General features: G+C 40.0%; 2 protein-coding genes across 7 annotated transcripts in view; one reads left to right on the top strand and one right to left on the bottom strand.

Moving 5' to 3' along the window:
• Positions 1-1,573: 1,573 nt before the first annotated feature.
• On the top strand, positions 1,574-7,043 carry LOC147795893 (DNA repair protein Ku70-like). Its single transcript, XM_087130538.1, has 8 exons — positions 1,574-1,753; positions 2,427-2,547; positions 3,468-3,724; positions 4,268-4,379; positions 4,786-4,935; positions 5,673-5,764; positions 6,063-6,134; positions 6,291-7,043. The coding sequence occupies exons 2-8, from the start codon at positions 2,466-2,468 to the stop codon at positions 6,420-6,422; spliced, it is 897 nt and encodes a 298-aa protein (XP_086986664.1). The 5' UTR covers positions 1,574-1,753; positions 2,427-2,465; the 3' UTR covers positions 6,423-7,043.
• A 140-nt stretch (positions 7,044-7,183) lies between these two features.
• LOC110990567 (prostaglandin reductase 1-like) overlaps positions 7,184-21,087 on the bottom strand; it is a 47,793-nt gene continuing 33,889 nt past the window's right edge. For 4 of the 6 annotated variants that reach the window (XM_087130526.1, XM_087130527.1, XM_087130525.1 and 1 more), the window contains exons 7-16: positions 18,064-18,216; positions 17,518-17,563; positions 16,601-16,657; positions 15,898-16,062; positions 15,139-15,256; positions 14,805-14,960; positions 13,793-13,898; positions 12,217-12,335; positions 11,516-11,670; positions 7,184-8,374 (exon numbers count right to left, since the gene is read on the bottom strand). In XM_087130526.1, coding sequence (XP_086986652.1) covers positions 11,560-11,670; positions 12,217-12,335; positions 13,793-13,898; positions 14,805-14,960; positions 15,139-15,256; positions 15,898-16,062; positions 16,601-16,657; positions 17,518-17,563; positions 18,064-18,216 — 1,031 coding nt within the window. In that variant the 3' untranslated portion in view covers positions 7,184-8,374; positions 11,516-11,559. Of the gene's footprint in view, positions 8,375-11,515; positions 11,671-12,216; positions 12,336-13,792; positions 13,899-14,804; positions 14,961-15,138; positions 15,257-15,897; positions 16,063-16,600; positions 16,658-17,517; positions 17,564-18,063; positions 18,217-18,679; positions 20,841-21,087 lie in introns of those variants that run through there. The other 2 variants (XM_087130530.1, XM_087130531.1) reach the window with 2 other exon arrangements.

Here is a 21,087-nt window from a genome sequence, read left to right as displayed (position 1 = left end):
GTTCTGTTAATGGACATGTGTAGTACTTCAGGTTTGGACAATGATATTAAATGTGAACTAGGTAAGGTTTTCGGTAACACCATGTACAAGGAAGAATCTCTCCTTGAGTGTGTGGTTCTGAGAAGAACTAGTGGTGAACACTTGACGTTACAAACAGTATCATACGGTTCGGAACATAGTGATTCTTCCTTGTACATGGCGTTACCACAAACCTATCCTAGTTCAGTACCTCCACCATGCATAACTTCATTGCATACATACATGTACAGTCTTGTGTTTGATTATGATGTGAATTATAAGATGTCTAAGAGTTTATCAATAGAGCAACTAAAGAACTGTCATTAAAACAAGTTTTAAAATTATGTGACATGTGGCGGAGATCCTTGTTGGGGACTGTGATGGGGGGTATGGGGTTTGGGGAATAGGGTGTTGTTTGGAAATGACTTCAACTTGAAAAAGGGGGGGGGGCTTGCTGACACCACAAGGCAGAATGGCCTGTACATGCTTGCAACTTCATCCACATGACAAATTACCAGCTTTTGATTTTTACTTAATCTCTAACTTTCAGTGTGATTGATTTTACCTTGAATGTCAAATCCTTATTTAAAAAAAAATTATTAAATCATTCGTCCTTCGGTCAAAAAGGTTAAGCATAACCACCACCAGGGATATCGGCTCATGGGCCACACACGCAAACCATTTCATAAGGATCCTCCAACCGAAGGTCTTTTAATGAACACGTGTAGCACTTGAGGTTTGCAGAATATTACATACATCATGTACATTGCATTTTGATGTAAAGTCCTCTACCATAATATATGTACTGGAATATTATACAAGTTCATTTTGCCTTATCAAAATGCATTTCTAGCATATGATAGTATGGGTTGATGTTTTATTGAGATGTAAAAAAGTGGGAAAGATTTATTCAAACCTCATTAATTTTGAGATAATAGAGACTTTTTTTTGGGGGGGGTGCTATTAATCCATTCATTTGTTTTGTATGTAGCTGATACAGGAGAAAGATTGTAGACGCTATTTCACAAATGAGTGGAACTTGGTTTTAAGGGAATGGGCACCACATAAATTCAGAGATAGTTCACTGGCTCAAGAGAAAAGAATTTTTAAATGTTATGGTTATGGACATAAACTGTGATATTTTATTTAAACCTCAACATAAATGTATATTGTTGTCATTGCACTTGACATGTTAATACATGTAAATAAATGTACATATACATGTTATTCCAGTGTACATATAAGAAACAAGTTTGAAATTTTGAAATGTATTTCAAATTTGAACAATGTTAATATACTGTATTATTAAAGTGTGATGTCAACTTCCAGACTTCAATTGAAATATTGAGTCCTGTGTTGTTTGTTTTCATTTCTGGAATTGCGTTCAGTGTGACCAACCAACATAGTTTCAGCATAGTTCAATTAGTCAGAAGACAAATTAATTCTTTTGCATTACTAATTAATTTTTGTGCATTACCAATTAGTTTTTGTGCATTACTAATTAATTTTCGTGCATTACTAATTATTTTTTTGTCATTACTAATCATTTCAGAAATTAGTCAAAAAAGACACTTTTTCATGACTAATTATAATTAGTCAAATTGCTGGTACATGACTACTTATTTATTGGTCAAATAAGACAGTACCCATGACTATTTTTTATTAGTCAATTGACTAAATAAAATTTTCAGTGTATACGAAGGAAATAAATGAGGCTCAGTCTGGCAGTTCTCCGGTACGCTTTGTCCACATTGGTCTGTTTTGCCCCATTAAGACCTGCCACGACAAAGGACGTCGAATTTTGCCATTTGATTTCCAGTTTTGCAGTGCTCAAAATAACGCCGTCCCCTTGATTATGCTCACCGACACAGTAATTTATATAATTTCGAATATCCTTTAAATCCAACAGAATGAGTAATTCTCGTAAAAACTAAATGCCGCTGCATACATCATAGAGTTTCTGGAATTTGAGCTGTGAACAGTTCTACTGTATCAGGAGCAAGTTTTTCTGCAAGATTGAGAAGAGAAATGAATCACCTTGTAGCTTCTTTAAACAGTCTTTGAGGTCGCCCTGTGTAAATTCGAAAATTGTCACCAATGCACTCAGTTTGTATTTGAAAATCACTGAAAATACATCATTTGAATATAGTTTGTATTTGAAAATGAAATATTTTTCATTATCAAAGGATTGGGCTCATTGAAACGTGGAAACAGCATTAATTTGTATTTTTAGATTCCACGTGCAGCCATTGACTTATTATTTCTTTTCGCCTGCCTCATTCGTACGACAAATTCATTTGTCAATAAGGTCCTGAGAATTCTCGGTCTCTCTACGTCCCTTTGAAGTGTCTATACATAATATCAACACAATCATTTGTCCGTCTCACCGATTTTGTTTTCTTATAAAGAAAAAGGAATTGGGCGACGATGACCCTGGGGGCCACTTGATGTACTCCATGACCTACCGTGGAAAAGAAATTGAGTTCACAGAGCAAGAAAAGACGGATCTTTGTAACTTTGGTGAAACCGGTATGGCAACTTGGTTTCATTTACCTTCGAAATCGTCAGAGGACTCTGTGTTCAGCTTTGAGTGGAACGATCCCCTAAATTAAGCCTACATTCCCTAAATTCCAACCCACACTTGTAAGAGCGTACATGTGTTTGTCCGTGATCAGGGACAGCCAATTGTTCTTAACTTAAGTGGAGGAACTTAAATTTCCTGACTGGGGGCCCTAACCTAACTGGGGACCTATTGTTCTCTGTTGCGCAGTGTCCCCATTTGATTCCAGAAGACTAAGTCAGCCAGACACATCTCAAACAAACACATCCCCTCTCCACCAAACCTATAACCCAGCCCAACTTCAACTGCAAGGCAACCCCACTACCAACTTATACTCTATGTCAACCTAACGCAATCCAACCAAAATAAAAGGGGCATTGATTTGAAAAGGCCACATTCGCGAAATAACATTCTTTAAATTTCAAAGAACTGCTACATGGTTCTGCTTGAGAAATTATGGGTTGAAAGCTAGTATCTTCCATAACTCCTGTCGCTTATTAGGATCCATTAATGACATAATAAGCTCTGTTTCTTCCAATCGCCAATACCTATGGTATTTTTGAGAGAAAATAACTTGGAAAGCACTTCCATGTTGGATTCACTTTAAAGGCTGTGTTTAGTAATAACTATTACGCTCGACATTAATAGTATCACGTCTTGGCCATGCTCCAAGGATCAAAATTAGTCTGTCCAATTCCAGGAGGGTAACGTTATCCATCAAATTTACCGATGCTGTATATTTAATCACATATTCAATCATAACTTTTCAGCACAGTTTTGCTTAATGATTTTTTGGATGATGTTGATGTGACACTTTTGATTTCTTCTTTGTTTTTTTAGATGTCCATTAGATAACTCTTGGTCTGATTCGTTTGACTCACTGTCAAAGGTCTTTCCCTGCTGGGATTCAAGCCGCGACATGAAATGAGAGATGGCCACCTCCGTCCTAAAATAAAAGATGATCACCAGCTCGGGCATCCAATGTTCGTCTTCCCGGATGAGCTCATGGTGAGTGGAAGTACCCGCCTGTTCTCGGCTCTCCTCCAGCGATGCTTGGCCCGAGACGTGGTCGCTATCTGTAGACTGATTGTGCCCTCGGCCTGGTATTTGGCACCTTCAATACAAATTGTCGCTTTACTGCCCCAGGTAAGATTATAAACTTGTCGCGTCGGCAAAGAGGTTTCCCTTTCGAATCCTTGACCAACAAACGAGCCAAATTAGTTCAAACTAATGCAAATAATATGGTTACCGAGTTTACATAAAAACACGAGATATAGCCTCGGCATGTGGACGCCCACTTTCTTGGAAATTTCACCGTTTTATTTATGCCAAAAATGCCTGCCTCCAAGTTCATCAATGAGACGAACATTAGAAATACATGTAAGTAGTTCTCAAAGACAATTACAGGTAAAAATTTTCTCAGACTATGGACACATAAAGATTTGAGCCTGCACCAATCATCAGATTATTTCTTCTCAGAACCAACTCTAAAAGAGACTGGCTTCCACGATTGTTACTGCAAACCTTCCAAGTACTTCGCTTGTGTCTATATGCAAATCTAACATTCTCATTCCTCTCTTTCACAGAAACCGGCCGTGGCGTGATTCTAACCGTCCGTCGATTTTTGTGTTCAACCTTAGGTTACCATCAATTAGCAAACTTTTTGTAACTTTTTGGGCTTTTTAATAGAAGGAGGAGCTTGATGAACACGGAAAGGAGATATGCCCAGCAGGGTTCCATCTCATCAAACTCCCTGGACCGCGTGATCTCCGGAAGGTTCCAAAACGTGTAATCAACAAGGGTAGGTTTGGGCGAGAGGTTTTTCCTTTTGAACAGAATGTTGAAGTGAGCCTCCCACACTGTCGTCCTCAAACAAGCAGCAACCATTGCGCATTGGACTAATCCCATTCCAGAAATCACTCCCTTTGATAACAGCAAATACAGTACATACAAAAAAAACATGATCAGACGAAAATAGAAGTCATAGGGAACTTGTCAGTAGTTTGGAATATGTATACATATCGAATCGTGTTATTTTGGTGTAAACTAAGAATTCCCCGTGAGTGAAGTCTTACTTCACGAAGTATTTGCCTCAGCTTTTATACGTCAGATTAATTCATGATCGATAACAATTGATTTTTACCTCAGGCTCTATTTGATACATTTTATTCCCTGGGTTTCACTCCGTGCATTCTTTTGGGCTACAGTCTGTGGTGCCAACAACAAAGCAAACAAGATGCAGATCGACAAGGCCAAAGCGATGATCCAGAAACTGCAGTTTTCGTTCCGGAGTGAAAACTACGAGAACCCCTCCTTGAAGCGACACATGCCCACTGATGACATTGTGGACAATACCAGTAAGTGGAACAAAAGCGGCTTACTGACGCCCGTCCTGAAAACACCGCGCATTCCCCAAAAACATGGGTCGTAAGGACGAGGAAGCAACATGGCGTTATAGTTCCATATTTTCAAATCCCATACTCAATATGGCTGATCATTGATCCATAATTTACTTTCCAACTCAGAAAGAATGTTGTAACATCGAGCTTGCCCCAAACAAATGCATGTTGCCGGTTCGCATAGTTTGGACTTTCGTTCATTGGAAGAAATCTAGGTATTTGTCAATGTCCAGGTAATAACAGGTAATGTCCCTGCTGGTCAGACGTCAGGAAAGACTCGACTACAGCATTGGGAGCTGTAGAGTACCAAATTGAATACGTCACGCCTACAGTTATGTGTGTAAAGGGCATTACTGCGAGAATCTGCGCGTTTGACTAACACGCGCCTGTACTCCATTCGTATGCACTGCACTTCTTAGTTCAAAATGACGTCACACTTCTATAGCCACATACATGTGTACCATTTGCTCATTCATTTTTCAGGGAGGCTTTTAATTTCTGTTCGCCATGTAGAGTTCCAGGCACGTGGACATCTATATTAGAGGCAGGACATTATCTTTTAGAGCAAGATTCCCAGGGTAACCTTATCATGTAATTAGAAAAGACACGATCAGTATTTTCCGTAAGACCTAAATTTGAACTTTTGTTCAAAGTTTTACACCTCTTTTTTCGCTATCTTTGTACTTGTGAAATAGAGCCCAATCATGCCTTCTTCGCTGAAAAAGCCGATATAGAAATTGACGAGTTTAAGAGAACCGTGTATCTAAAGGGCTACGCCCCAGCCAAGGTATGGGCAATTTTTACCTTAAAAGTAGCTAAATCAATGTATTTTATCTGAAATAAAAAACAACCAATCACTCATAGCCCATTTTTATGGTATAATTCGTCCCTTCTGCGCATCAGCCAAGCGTTGCAGTTTGAAGCGTAACGCCCATAAACCTCAACAATATTCTTTTGGGCCTTCGTCTTTGTGTTTTTGTTAAAAGCGAGATACCCTTCCACTGTCTCTTCACAACATAAAAATTAACCTCAAGTGTCTCTCACAGTTTCAAATTAAACTGTGGTCGCCGTTTATCTGTCTCCAGAAACAAGGGAGCCAGGGCACAGCGAACGCTTTGCCGACAAAAACAATGGAGGAGCATGTACGAGACGGAAGTGTAAGACCTTCGTCGATTTTTAAATCATTTCATCAAGTGGCAAAAATATAGATTCATAACTTTTTTTCGATTTTTCCTGAAAGTTGTACATTCTCCCCTTTTCGAATTTCCAGTTTGCTTCGGTTTCCATCATGTTTGTTTGTCTTTATGCAACAGATCACTTCATCTACAGTGGCCCAGCTGAAGGAGTTTTGCGTCAAGAACAGATTGGCCACACGCGGGAAGAAAGCTGATCTCATTAGGGAGGTGTGCGGTTTCTACGATTGTGACCCGCCAGCAGCAAAATAAGAGTTGAGTTTTAGCTTCACTCCTAGGTAAGGGTAAATGATAAAAAAATCTCAAATTTACAAAGGTTTTTATGTCACTCTCTGATGATGAGCCATGAGCCAAGATTACCCGAATTTATACAGTGTACAAGATTTCGTGGAAACGCATATAAACTTTATTAGTCGTTCGATCAGTAGTCCAATAATTCGTTCCGTTTTCGATAACGGTATGGAGTAATCAAACGGCCTTTTTAAACAAAAGTTCCGGCGGAAACAACAAAGCCAGCGGCCTAACTTCAGTCTTCCTTTAAAGTATTTCTTTTTCAAATGATTTATTTCTAAGTTTTTCTGGAACAGCTTCACGCCGCGTGTCGTATTTATGCCTTCCAATATAAACCGGCTCATTGTCCCATTGCTGGTTTGATAACGTTTTACCCTTCAACTTTTGAAAAGAAAACCTGGATTTCCATAAACCGGATATGTAATAGAAAACACATGTATATCAATCCACGATTAGACTGATTAATCAAGAACATCACTGTGGGAACTGAAGATCGCCGTTTTGGGACAGGACACGAGGTAAAATTCCTAAGAAATACATAAGCTTCAGGATGGGGTCCCCACAACCGTACTTGCGGAGCAGTGGGGTAGATCCAAACGATTGCATTTATTTCCAGGTTTGCATTCATGAGAAACTTCTCTTTGCCACGCCTTCTCGCATTACTTCAAACCAACGTCTCTACCCCCCCCCCAAAAAAAATAGACAAGGACAGGACGCATGCATGCCATTTCAATCTTTCATGGAATTTATTCCTGACTAAAACATTCAGACATGTGTGCCTCTACAATGTATAAAAGTGATCAGACAGCTTCATTTTGGTTTTTAGCTTAGAAACGTGGTGTCCTTATGGAAATGTCTTTTAGCTCTTTGCTTGTTATTGTTCTTTGGCAGTTTGATAGCGTACGTTTAAAAAACTACAACTTCGACTCCTAAATAATGTTCCATTGTATTTTATTTATTGTAATTAATTTTCCATGTATACAGACCACACTGTATAAAGTTGTAATGCAAAGAAAAAATAAGAATTTTACCGACTTTTTTACATTGCTCCAGTAGAAATACATGTAATTGAATAACTATAGAATACATCACTTGAGGTGACCATCGCTCAAACTGATTTGGTGTGTGTTAGTGTGTGTACCCTTACACATCACACAACATCCACACCAGCCTTTCTGCTCCGAGCATTACTATAGGTCCTTTTGTGCCCACACATTAATACAAGCTGAATTTGCTATATAAATGACAAAGATTACAGATTACTATTTGGTAATAAACGTTTTTTGTGAACTGTTTTAACTTTCTACTTCTAACTTTCCTATGCAATTTATACAATTTAATTTCCAAGCTGAATTCAACAGAAAAATTGAAAATGACTGTTTGGTCGATTAAGTACTTCATGCTCTGGTTTAACTACCTACTTTTGTTCTGTATATTCTACGCATAGCCTTGTTTTGCCTTTGGGTTATCGTAGACATTGAATGCACGTTGACCGAAACCCAACAACGTGTGTTATAATGAGCACTGTAATTCCATCTTTTTACAGATTTATAAAAGGATGTTGTAATAAACGATAATATTGAAGCAACAATCTGTCAACATATATAGATCTATTGTAGATGAATGTTCAAGGCGTTTTGTGGTGTTGGTGCACGAGCAAGCATTAAGGTGAACAAGGCAAAGGCATGGATGCCGTTTCCCTTTTCATTAATTGTGGAGAAGAACCAGTCTCTCTCTTGAACACACTGATGAGATATGAACGAAAAACAGCAACCAGCTAAGAACAAGCATCAGCCAGTAGTGTTGCTCCAAGGGGACACCGTTGCTAGGTAACAGAGTGCCCTTTTTCATTAGTGCTACAAGTGACATCTGAATTGATGATTTGACATGCAGTTCCTCCTTCAATCAGCAAGCTGCAAAAGTGAGGCAAGTGATTAGGGCCGTGCCGAATATTTGATCGATTATCAAATATTTGAATATTATTTTCCGAATTTGAATATTCGAATGGACAATTCATGAAGAGAAAGGAAAGTTTTCTTCAGGGTTAAATGAGAAAAATTGCACTATGAAGGCTTGTTTCAAGTAGATTAAAATGAAAAGCAACAGAAATCTTACAATAATTCAAAAAGTAAATTATTCATTAAACAATTTAAAAGGAATAGACACTTCTCACAGGGCAAGAAGTATTGTTCATGTCTTAAATCTTGCTAAATGGTGGCTGGAGATACTCCTAGACGTGAGAAGCTATTATAGTGATTATAATGTACATTATTGTGTGCGCTATTGCAACTGATTTTGTACATGGTTTGTTCATCAACAATCTGCCAGTCGGTACGACCAAATATTCGATCAAATTGAAGGTCAAATAGTGATAGGGGTGTGCATTTGCGGGTATTTTTAGAACCGGGTACCCGTTTTTTAATAACATCGGGTACCCGGGTACCCGGAGAAGAGATCGCCTAGAAACAAATGGCATTGCACGCGACCCGGTGGATCATGTACCCGGAACACGGTTCTTTTTGGTACATAGGAAGCAAGCAAAACATTGTTCTAAACGTCGGAGTTAATCTCTCCTACCTTTTTATCAAACGAAATTGTTACCTTCAGTTTGCAAATTTTTCGTTGGTGTATGAAACAGAAAAACAAATCTTCACGGGGAACGTTAGAAAAGAGAACAGAGCTGCAAACCACCTACATGATACACGCACCTGCAAACGCTCAAAGGAAATGTCCCGGATGCTGCTTGACCACGTACACGCGGAACGCATGTGGCGTGCACAAATGGTGAGCGCTGGTCGTGTCACGTGCGGACCAGATCAGTGCTACGTACGGCACCGTAAAAATACCACCGTAACTCGAACAATGCCCACACCATTACATCCATTACATTTTGAAGACTCAAATTAAAAAAAAAACGCCACCAAAATGCTTCAAACGGCGTTAAAAGTATCGGAAGTCTATATAGGGTTACGAGTCATCCCAAGTTCATTTCTTTTCTGACAAGGACCAACACGTTGCATAATTATAAATCAACGTAGCTGCAACTGTGTAATCCTAGCTTTCAAGACGCTGAACATAGAGCTACAACCCACCTGATTGCAACGCGGGCCCAATTGTAGTGCCCTTCAGGCAGTCCAATCGCTGACACTACAGCGGCCATGTGACCGTAAAAAGAAAGGTCATGTGACCACACAAAGGGAAGCCCAAGTGAAAAAACAGCAGCGCTTCACGTTGTTAAATGACTAACGATACGAAAGTTTTGCCACACGAAGGTACGTACCACGATGAAGTGGTTTAGTTTAATAAATATTTTTTCAGGATAACTCCATTACCCTGAGGATCAGTTGTCGAGATTTTAATGTATAAGTACTTCGACAAGTGACATTTGATTGGCCGACTGTATTATGACTTGCACATGTCAACATTTCCTTTTTTTCCGAGTGAAAAAATACTTAGATTTGAAATGCTTTAGTACATGTTCATACAAAAAACATCATTCCTGCTCTTTTGGTCAATTCCTCATCCACAGTTCCGCTGAATCACTGAGGAAATTCAAGTTGCTTTAATTTAAAAATAATTTTGAAACGGAATATTTCTTGGTATAAAACTTAACTAAACTGGTTCTCTGACTCTTTGGGTTTGTAGCGCACATGTAGTGCTTTGATTATAAAAAGAGGCCGATCAACCGCACAATTTGCGCGTGATCGCTACTTACCGCACGCCGTGTGGAGTCCCAGTACCGCTGGAATATAACACAGTCCGCTGTCGCTTCGTCGTCAATCCCGACATAAAGTAATTTTCATTCATATTGTTTTATTTGACAAAAATACTCTTAATTCAAAGAGTAAGCACTACTTATTCCGCACAAAAGTCATTTAAGCCGACAGGGTTTGATAGTTACAAATACAGTCATGCAAGTGTACATCAACAGCGCTACCCCCTCATAAGACAAAACTCCTTCGGTCTCTTGTTCATATAGGTTTGGTACAGTCATTTTCCGAGTTCCGGATCGCGAAAATTATTCACTACGACTGCAGCTAAAAATCCTCAAATTCGATTGAAATATGGTCAGAAGTCAACTTTGTGTTTTGGATATACTTCAATTTTTTTTTTCAAAATCTAAGCTTTTATATTTGGACTCACAGGATCGATCGACGAAAGTGACGATGACACCTTTCCTAGTTGTGGATCGGTTTAGGATCGAGACAAAAACGTCTTCACAAATAGAGAATCTTTTAATTTTGAGAAAATTAGATGAAAAATAAGAATTCCAATGAATTAAAAAGGTAGAAATTACGTAAGGTTTGACTCGACTTTTCAACTGTACAGCGAGCTATCAACGTTACCCTCCCCGCGCCACAGTTGACGAACCCATTACGTCACGTACATTTCTGCTGCGCCCGTGTAGTTGAGTTCGCAACGACTTTGCGTGGTAACGCCGCGTGATCCGAGAGTAGGGGAAAAGCTTGCAGTTTTCGGTAAATTACAAAAACGGAAACTCTAAAAAGTCATTTTGATTAAGCAGACATCAGATGCAAAGGTTTATATGACTATTCAATTTAAAGAAATATTTAAAATCACACGTAGCGAGTGACCTATCGCCCGTGAATTTTAGTGGTTTTTTCGCTCTTGTGAACTAGGAAATTCCGGAACTAGGAAAACGACTTGCGGTACAATGGGCGGAGTGGGTAACAAAATTAGCTGTCGATCTCCGAATTCAAGTTTCATGTATGACCGCGGGACCGGGTTTTCATCGGCACGGTGGTTTTTCATGAAGTCTGTTCTTCAGTAAGAAATTTCACAGCCATTTTATGCATGAATGTTTGTTCCTAATTTATTTACTTTACTTTTTTACGGGTACCCGGCCCGGAAAAATGGAACCGGGTTTTGAAATCGACGGGCGGGTACCCGGGTACCCGGCACAGGCCTAAATAGCGAACTATTTGAATCGACTCGGCCCTACAAGTAATCAAGCTTAGAAATCAAAATAGCGATTAGTTTATTTAACTTTGGGTATATTTTCAATACAAAAGACAAGTAGAGGATATTCCTACCTTGTCATTCTCAAAGGCACGAGTCACGAGATCGAGAGGTTTTTCTATACTTTAACGATGGCTTTGCCGGTATTTGCTCCAGAGAAAAGCCCCAGGAATGCATCAAACATGTTGTCGAAACCCTGTGTGACATGTTCCTTATACTTCAACTTGCCCTAAAAAAAATAAAAGAGAAATGGTATCGCTTACACATTTGTAAACCAAACAGTTCTAAAGCCATTTACAAAATGTTCAAAAACGTTTCAAAACATGGAAACAATTTCAGAACCTCGTGTCGAAATGAGGCAGTTCTGGCAAAAATATTGGTCAAATTAATGGTCTGCTTGTAGTATAGTGAATCTGTCGTCGAAGAATGAATCTGTCTGAGTCATCAAAAGACATCTGCAGCAAATTTGCTGGAACATTTGATGTGGCATCACAAATTCTCGTCCGTGTACACTTTCGTACCAAGTACGATGTGTGTGCGGCCCTCCTCAACTACAGGTGATTGTAACACAAACCCTAAATTAGATTCACTTGGAACTTCGCAGTTGCACTGACAAAAGAGTGTCTATGCATTCAAGCAAGGTTTCGAAAAACATGGTATGGAATAGCTAAATTCTTGTGGGGAATCCAAAACAGCCTGGCTCTTTCAGGGTTTTGACAGAGTTGTGGCAGTTGCTGCAGTTTCGTTTTCCCTTGAGCATTGATATTTAGCCCACCTCTTTTATCCACTTGATATGTTGCTTTGTCCACTCCGGCCAATGCTTAATGTGTGTAGTGATGATGAAGCCCTCCATCTTGATCTCCATGAAGACGAGCGTGCCAAACACAGGAGGCACTGGCAGGAACAAGATGGGTTATCACTCAAACTGTGCCTTTTCATAGGCTAATCAACCCCACCCTTTGGAGATTCTGCAGTCTTAGCATTATCTGCTGTTCAACAACCTTTCAACTGCCTATCAACATTTTCACATGAATGCGCTAAGTAGTTGTGACCTCATTTTTAGTATCAAAGTACTTAAAGGAGTTGATCAGTTGGCAGGTGTCAGCTGACCCACATACAATGTACACGCCAATGAGATTGTTTAAAACACAGATGGAACTGTGTATAAAAATTATGAAAGAGGCATTTCATCATATACATGAACTAATAATGTTTCTATCATAACTGAAATGTCTGAATTCAGGCAAAAGTCTGAAAAATATCACGCCTGTACCCTGTCAGCTAACCACATCAGCTGATCACATTGTCATGTACAGTATTATGATCAAGTTTCCACACAATGCCCATAAATACATGGCAGATCACTGGTTCCAAGTCTGGTCCATAAACTACTAATCCCCAAGGGTGTGCAAAGACTGATACTGATCAATGATTACAGCAGTTGAAAAATTTGGTACTTATTCCAATCATGCGAAGTGTCTGCTGACCTGGGAAAAGTTTGATTACAAGACAGGCCCTTGGGAAGATTATCTTTCAGTCCGTGGCCCAACTTGAGGAGCTGCCAAATAAAGCACTGCTTTGGCAAAATTTGGCACGAAGCATGGCAAAAAAACCAGTATCTAGTAATATCTTCAGCACAGCAGATGCTGCTGAGCATGTCTTTTTATAGCCAATGTTAGGTGCTCAGAGGCTTTATAAATACGCCATTTGCCAGTTGAATTTGAATAAAATCTGGTACACTGAGTTATCTGACTGCAAATAAACAAAACGATTTGAATTTCTCAGACTAAAGACACTGTTGCTATATACCTTGTGATTCGAGGCAAGCTTTTGCATAGCGACCACCATCTCTGGAATGGACTGGTTCCTTTGTGCCGTTCTTATCCATTGGGAACAGTGTACTGTTGCAAGGCGTCTCTCATGTAACTAAGCGCAAGCTTGCCCCGAATCATGAGGTATAGCAACAGTGGTTTTAGTATGGAGAATTTTCATGTGTATTTAAAAAACTCAGTGTACCAGATTTTGGACAAAGTTGTCTCGCAAAAGGCTCATTGGCCACAAACATGGATGTCGGCGGGGAGAAAGGATGGGCAAGGAGCTACTTTGCCCTCACTGGAAAAACAAACAGGAAAAAGCCAAAAACTGAGCAACCTATAACCAGAGATCAAAATCAATAATTCACTCAGGGAAAAAAAATTTAAAAGGCACCCTTCCACTAATGCTTCATTAGTTCACTGGTGAGTGTTCCCTCCCTCCCCCGAAAATGCTGGTCATGCTCATGGCCTCACAAAGCCTTTATAAACAAGTACGCGTTTACACTGCACAAAATTACAAAATATGCTTTCACATACGCTTCTGTGGAGCTGTGTCATTGTACTGGGATATGGCACCACAGCAGCTGATGCGGCCGTACTTGGCCATGTTGGTGACGACTGTGCTTGCAAACTCCCCTCCAACCTGCAAATTGACCACAGTTGAAAAAAAGTTCACAGTTCAAAGACTGTTCAGGACAAAGTCAGGCATAGATCTCCGATAGGTCATTATTCTTGTTTGCCAGTGAAAAATTGAGATTACTTTCAAATTTCTTGATCCACAGTTCAGTTCATGTTTCTTGTGTACACTTCTGGCAAACAAGTACGCAAAGGGAATTTGATGTCATGATATATTCGCAAGTGAATTTGCTTGAGTTGAGATACTGAAGTTGTGCCATTTGGCAACACAGATATTTGATCCGACATCATAATTTTGCAGTTTTGTAGTTGAGACCACTAAAGATCTTCACAAGACCAGCACAAGACCTCCAGTTTGAAGTCAAGTCATAAGCTATTCAAATGAACTGCAACAAAAGCATTCCTTTGCCACTGTTCACCCTGTTACTTGTGCATGGTCTTGTATCTGGTCTAGTGTCTAGTCTTGTGATGGTTTCAACTACAACACTGCTGTTTTGCAACTGCTCTATGTATGATTCGGCCTTTAGAAACTGCAGAAGGGGAACTTTTTTCTTTGAGAACACTCACAGAATATTTCTCCCCATGCGCACAGAAAACTTGAAGATACAAAAAGTACTTCGGTACACATATTCCTATCTGTTTAGGGACTCATGAAAACCAATCATTATTCTTTAAGGAAATGATTATACCTAGCTCTGTAGGCGAAATGTATAGGCCAGTTGGTCAGATATGCCAAAACCATTCACAGGGCATTGGGAATACCATTATGTTATCAGCGACGCATGACTCCAAATAAAGTAAAGATGAGGGCGCTATTTGCACACTGGAGGACCGGCATTCCTTGAACTATCTGTAGGGGCAGTAATGAAAAGTGGATGTTGAAGTTATTTGAAGGGTTTAGAGCAAAACTCACATTGTCGAAGTAGCAGTTGATGCCGTCGGGGGCAACAGACTTCAAGGTAGCGTCCAGGTTCTTGATTGTCTTGTAGTTAAAGGCTTCGTCAAAGCCCAGTTCTTTGAGCCAGGCCACCTTCTCATCAGACCCAGCAAATCCGATGACTTTACACCCCTGATTAACAAGAAAAAAAAAAGAAATTAGTTCCAAAGTTGTAAGTAAAACCTTTTCTTTAATAAGGAAAATGGCAGAAGTTCCATATGTGAAAAAACTTGTTGGTGTTTTATGGAAGTCAAAAATTCCTAAGGGTTGGCTACAGAATTCTCTCCAGATTTCTTGCAGTTTTCTTTACCTTGATCTTTGCGATTTGTCCCACGATGGAACCGACCGCCCCAGCGGCACCGCTGACAACCACCACCTCCCCCGGCTTTGGGGCACAGATTTCAAGCAAACCATAGTGGGCAGTCATCCTAAAGACCATCCAAAAGCAAACTCACAGAATGCACATTATGACAGAAAGCAATGCTGCTCATTCCTCAGTACTGCACTGGATTCTGCAACTAAGTGCTAGCATTTTTTTTTCATATTTCGCTTCAGTAAATGTCAATTTCTTTGGCATTTTATTGTTTCACACATATATGGCAATCAGCGACTCAGCAACATTTTTGCAAAATGTTTTCAAAGAGTAAATGTGTGGTTAATATTTGAATATAAAAAAACCATGGAGCATGATCTGCGTCTTACCTGAGTTACATCACATCTGAAAAGCTTGGAAAATGTTTAATATTCACAAAAAGTGCACTTTTCAATACAATATCAAACGGTTTCATACACTGAAAAGGAGTACACAGATGGATAAAACATGGGTTTAGGAAAAATTCATTGCATGGTTCCTCCCGAGTGCCCGGCAACCCACACGCATCTCTGATGTACAACTTCAAACTTGTTGGATATAAAATAGCTTTGCACCTATTTCAAGCTGTGTCACCAGCACTAAAGCCATTTCTTTAAAGGGTTTGGATTGAGCATAAAAAAGACATTTATAATAAATCTGCTGACTTCTTCATCATCGCCCTCTGTAATCCCCCCCGTCGAACCCAACTATACTTACCCAGGCATCCCCAGGGTCCCAAGGGCCAGGGAGAGAGGGACTCCCTCTGGATAGGGCGGGAGCTTACTCTCGTTTTCCCCTTTGCACAAGGAGTGAGTGGTCCAACCCCCCGGGCACACAACGAGCGTGCCGACCGGAAAGTCTGCATTCTTGGTTTCGATGACCCTGCCAAGGTAAAAGCGGCCATAATAACATTTAGTGGGCAAAGCTTACAATACAGATTTACCAACCTAGGCTCCATGCAGAAGTTCAGGGCATAACTAAAGAGCTGATCTAAGATGGCATTAACCATCCAATAACCATGTTCATTTGGCAGTGAACTTGGTACTCGAAGGATACTCCAGTATAACACTGGGCACCACTTGTACACCTGGCTTTTATCTCAGTGCTATAGAAACATCTACCTATCTGAGTCTAGTCCCTTCTTCACTGTTTCCAATGTCAATTTTATCATTTAACCTTTGAACAAACTTGAGCGCCCCAAGGGAACTTTGGATTGGGAGAGTGACTTGTCACTTAGTTTGAAATTAACATGTTTGCATTCATCTGGGGCTTGTTTCCAAAGATACTGTATCACAAAAACAAAATTTGTCTTTCAGGCGTAATTTGAAACAAAAATGATTGTTTATTCTTGTACGAGATAGTAAATTATTTTATATTATAACAAGGACAGGCAGTCATAGAATCTAAAGCAGATACCCACTTTGCGACCTGGGTCCCAATCATGGTGATCCCCTCTGGCAATCTTGCTGAGTACGGCCTTCAGAAGAAAAGAAAATCGAGCAGATTAGGGTTGGCTTCCTTATTCCCTGACAAGAGAAGCGAGTGGCCAATGACATTCCGCGTCATAAAAGGGCTACATATAAGTTTGAGCGACGGTCATCTGTCCAACACTGGTCAAATCTGCCTGGTACCCGGAATATATGTTGTGCCTAGGTTACCAGGGAAAATGCTGCAGTGGATAACAAATGGTCATCACTCAAACTTCTCCTGATTTCTTTTCCAAAGGTAGAGCCATAATGACAGGGGGTGTGATTCTCCATTACAACTTGATTCGACTTTGGCACAAAGGTAACTGACAGGACTTGAATAACTGGGATTCAATGACTCAAAATGTCTCAACTCGCACAAAACTCACCAACATGTTACAATACTGCAAACATGAGAGCATGCACCATCATTATAAATCAAAGAGGTTAGCACGTACATAAACACTACTTAAAGTGTGGACTACTCCATAATGTGATGATGTCCAGGGCAGCCAGTATTTATGTAAAGCACTTTCGAAACGAGTGGATTCGGCTTACAGTAGACTTTAGTTTCGGTGGTTCTAGCCATTTTGAAGTAGCGTGCGAAACACATGCTCAAGCTCTGATGGAACTAGCGAAACTGAAGTCTTAAGTCGAATCCACTCACTTCAAAAACGCTCTATGTCAAAAAGGTGGTGAGAAATTACTGGTCCTTGGACTTGGCCAAATATGAATCCGTGTGAAATTACTGGTCTGGTCCCTAGGCTTGGCTGAAAATGAATCTCCTGACATGAAATGTACGAAGATATTCAACAGCATGAGATAATACTCCTCTGACTTGCCACCTGACTTTGCACTGCTAGCCACTTACCGCATGTAGGGATCCACACTAAGATAGATTGCCTCCACCAGGAATGCTGGAAAAATCAAGACAAAATACAAAATATATTGAAAGTACTCTGATCTTTTAAGTAGGAGTCCATCCCAACTGTACATGCATCAAAATCCAACTCTGAGAGAACGCCACATGACATCTTAGTGTTTATTATGTGAAGACCTCACTATTTTCACAACTAACTTTGACTCTTTGGACATTTTATTGTTTTCATATGCATGTACATGTATATAGGCCACCACAGGGAAAAATGAGTGGTTTTAAATTAAAAACTTTCCCAAACTCAGCTGAAATCAACATCCAGCTTTGTTTTGCTTAAGTGTTGTCCATTCTTTGGTGTTGGGGGATGCAAATATTCAGCCCAATTTTGCTTTCCATATGCCTCAGCACACAGTCTTGACAAAACCTATGACCTAAGGGGACTCGTCATTATGCTTATTTGAGTGGTAGAACAACAAGCCCTAAAGTTCTAGGGTATGGTCTAAACTCAAGTCTCATCTGTCGAGCTTGTAGCAGACTCACATCCATCTGGAACTGTCGGAAGATCAAATTCCACAATCTTCATGTCGCTCCTCTTCGGCATTCCCTGGAAATGCTTCTCCAAAATCCATTTCTTCCCCTTCACCATTTTTGCTCTCGACAATAAACTGATGATGTAATTAGAAGACTTGAGTCCTGTTCACAGATTCCAGCATGAAGACAAGGAGGAAAAACAAGATTATAAAATAACAAAAACAAAGGAAATAATTCTGTATACCAACACCACCAATTTTTCTCTGCAGTTCTTTATCATCCATCTGATGGTGGATATGCATAAAAAGATGCCTTGAAAGGTCTCATTTATCAAGGAAAATATGAAGGAACTCATGTAGCTAAGACTTAGAATTTTTCACACCAGTCTCACAGGGTTTGTGCACAGGTCAGGTGGCATCCACAAATGGAACTATTTCCCCCCCCAAAAAAAAAAAAAAAAATTTGAAATTTCAAATAAACCCTGCTTTTAATTCATTGAGACAAGGTACGAGTATGAACAAAGATTTCATGAAAGGCTTTTCAAAGTCACACTTATTTTAGAGTACAAAAATCAGTTTGCTCTGCATTTACACATGCACAATCCCAAAATATCTCCAAAAATCACCTTTTCAACTCAACATTTCCTTGCTTTGCAGAGTCCCATGGAATCCAAACTATAATATCAAAACATTTCTTATGGTATCCCCTCCAAGATCACTTCAAAAAGAACACAGAAAAAAGTTCAACAATTAATGAACCTCCCTAACTCGGCCCCAGCCCAGTGCCAACTGACCAAAGATGAAAGAATCAGCGGTACACCTGGCCCCAGGACTGAAGCAATGTGTATTGAACCATCACAAAAAAATACTTTTCCGCATGATTTGCGCTGCCGAGTGCCAGCTGTCAGTAAAAACGTAGGCCTAGTATTAAAGTATGAATAGTAAACAGGTCCGGCCTGCGCCTAGCAAGTCCGCTTTGATCATGTTGATTCGAGTCGTTTACCGCGTAACGTTGGTCTATCTGGAACATTTTACCTGCATTTTGTACCCTTTAACACAAAGTACAAGTGTCCTCTGTCGGCTAACCATTTTACTAATCGAATAACTGTATATACTATAAATGATACCAATGTCACTACTATTCACGTTATTTTTTTTTACTCACTTCACGGAGGGGTGCTCAACTTAAGCTGGACTGCCAACTTCTGCAATTACCCTTTGTCATGACTTTTTAGAAAGGTCACGGCGCGGAAAAATGTCAAGCTGGCGGCGGCCGAGTCTGCAAGTGTATCAGCACGAGACGTGTCTAGCGAAACGGTTGAAAATACGAAGCATATTCTCGGGACCTACGGAGCGCCAGTTGTTGGTTGCAAGGAGGAACTGACGGCAAGACTGCACACCATAGAAAACAATCCTGTTCTGGCAAACAAATTGAAAAACCGTGAAAATCTGAAGAAATCGTCCGACGTCAAGTTTCCAAGACTGGACTGGGATGCACCACACTCAAATGAAAACTGGCAGACGTTTGATCTTGGGAAATTTCCCCTTGTTAACGTTTCAGATGAAGTTATAGCCGACCACTTGAAAAACTTCCGTGGAATAAAAGCTCAGAGACTGAAAGGATCGCGAATGTACTACTCTCGTAAGGTCATGTGTCCTCCCAAAGCTATAACAGTAGTAAATAACGCAGGACAAGGAGATGACAACGGCAGTGGGTTGAAGTTGGGAACGTACATCCGGAGTCAGGTGAGAAGAAGTTACAGAGGAGAAGCCCAAGTACACATATTTTTCCCAGCTAATAGCACATCTAGTATTAGGGCAAAATGTACATGCCCAGTAGGAGTTTCTGGGTTGTGTTGCCATGTGATATGCACTCTCTACCTTCTCAGGGATATGGGCCAAGGCAAACCCATGCTCTTAGAGATAGTGTGTACAAGCAAACTGCAGCGATGGCACAAGAAGGGAACAGCAACAAATAACAAATTTCCATCATATCAAATGATGCCACTTGAACGTCTTTCACTAAGAGCCCCAAGGCAAAGCAGAAAACGAGATGGGAAAAGGAATATTACTTCCAGGTATGAGAGCATTGCGGAAAATGTTACAAATATAGCACGTGCTAGTGTAAGTGTTGAAAAGCATGCCCTGAATGTGCTATCTCAGTCCACCTGTAGAGGAAGTCAGGTTTGCAGCTTACTAATGAACAGATATTGGAGCAAAGCCCTACAAGATCACAACTATGCGTCATCTGGTAGTGGTAATAGTTTTTATTTTTCTGATGAGTTTGGCTCAAACATGTTTCCTGCAAATTATGCAAGCACATTGCATGCTTTGTTAAATCCCACCACCGACTTCTTCAGAAAGTGAATCCGTGCCCATTCCTGGATGGAAAATAAACCCTAAACAAGTAACCCCTCCTCCCCCTCAGATGCACACATAATGGGTTTTGACCTACATGTACATGTACACTTACATGTATACATGTACTTGGCCCAGGTGTGAACAAGGTCACACTTTCTGGAATGAATGATGATGCTGGGATTTAATCCAATGTTGCAGATTTCATATTAACCAATTTTTAATTTGTGGATGAAATGCTCATGAGGGCAAAATTTCATTGTGTTGGAATTTAAAAGATTGCAGTTAATGCTTTTAGTTTATGTTGTTTAATATGTTAGAAAGGAGTGTTCTTTAGTTTAAAGGCTATTCAAACAGTTAAACCTTCTAGAAATTTGAGCAAGGGCATTTTGACCAAATTGCAGTTTGTTGGGCTTGACGGCTCGGTTGTTAAACACTGGCACTTTACATTAATTTTGATTCCCAGCCAGGTTTGAATCCTGTTGGGCCAATTAAGATTTCTTTGCTCAATTTGATACCAACCACTCTTTTCAAAGTTAACATGCTTGGTACCTTGGTACAGAGTTTTTGTTTGTTTGTTGGGTTGTTTGTTTGTTTGTTGTTTGTTTTATTGTGCAAAAGGACATACCAGCAGTGCATGTATTTAGTCAAAAGGGGACCTTGGGACCTGTCCGGT

The sequence above is a fragment of the Acanthaster planci genome, linkage group LG20 (genome assembly GCF_054643075.1).
Source record: "Acanthaster planci isolate LZ-2023a linkage group LG20, COTS_SCS, whole genome shotgun sequence".
Lineage (NCBI taxonomy): Eukaryota > Metazoa > Echinodermata > Asteroidea > Valvatida > Acanthasteridae > Acanthaster > Acanthaster planci.
Note: the sequence above shows the minus strand (reverse complement) of the source record. Positions and strands in the feature narration are given on the sequence as shown.

Excerpts from the sequence above, each read along its gene's own strand:
- LOC147795893 (XM_087130538.1), top strand. The coding sequence starts at position 2,466 with ATGTACTCCATGACCTACCGTGGAAAAGAAATTGAGTTCACAGAGCAA. Across the intron at positions 2,548-3,467 it reads TTGTAACTTTGGTGAAACCG|GTCTTTCCCTGCTGGGATTC; the intron begins GTATGGCAACTT and ends TCACTGTCAAAG. Across the intron at positions 3,725-4,267 it reads TTGTCGCTTTACTGCCCCAG|AAGGAGGAGCTTGATGAACA; the intron begins GTAAGATTATAA and ends GCTTTTTAATAG.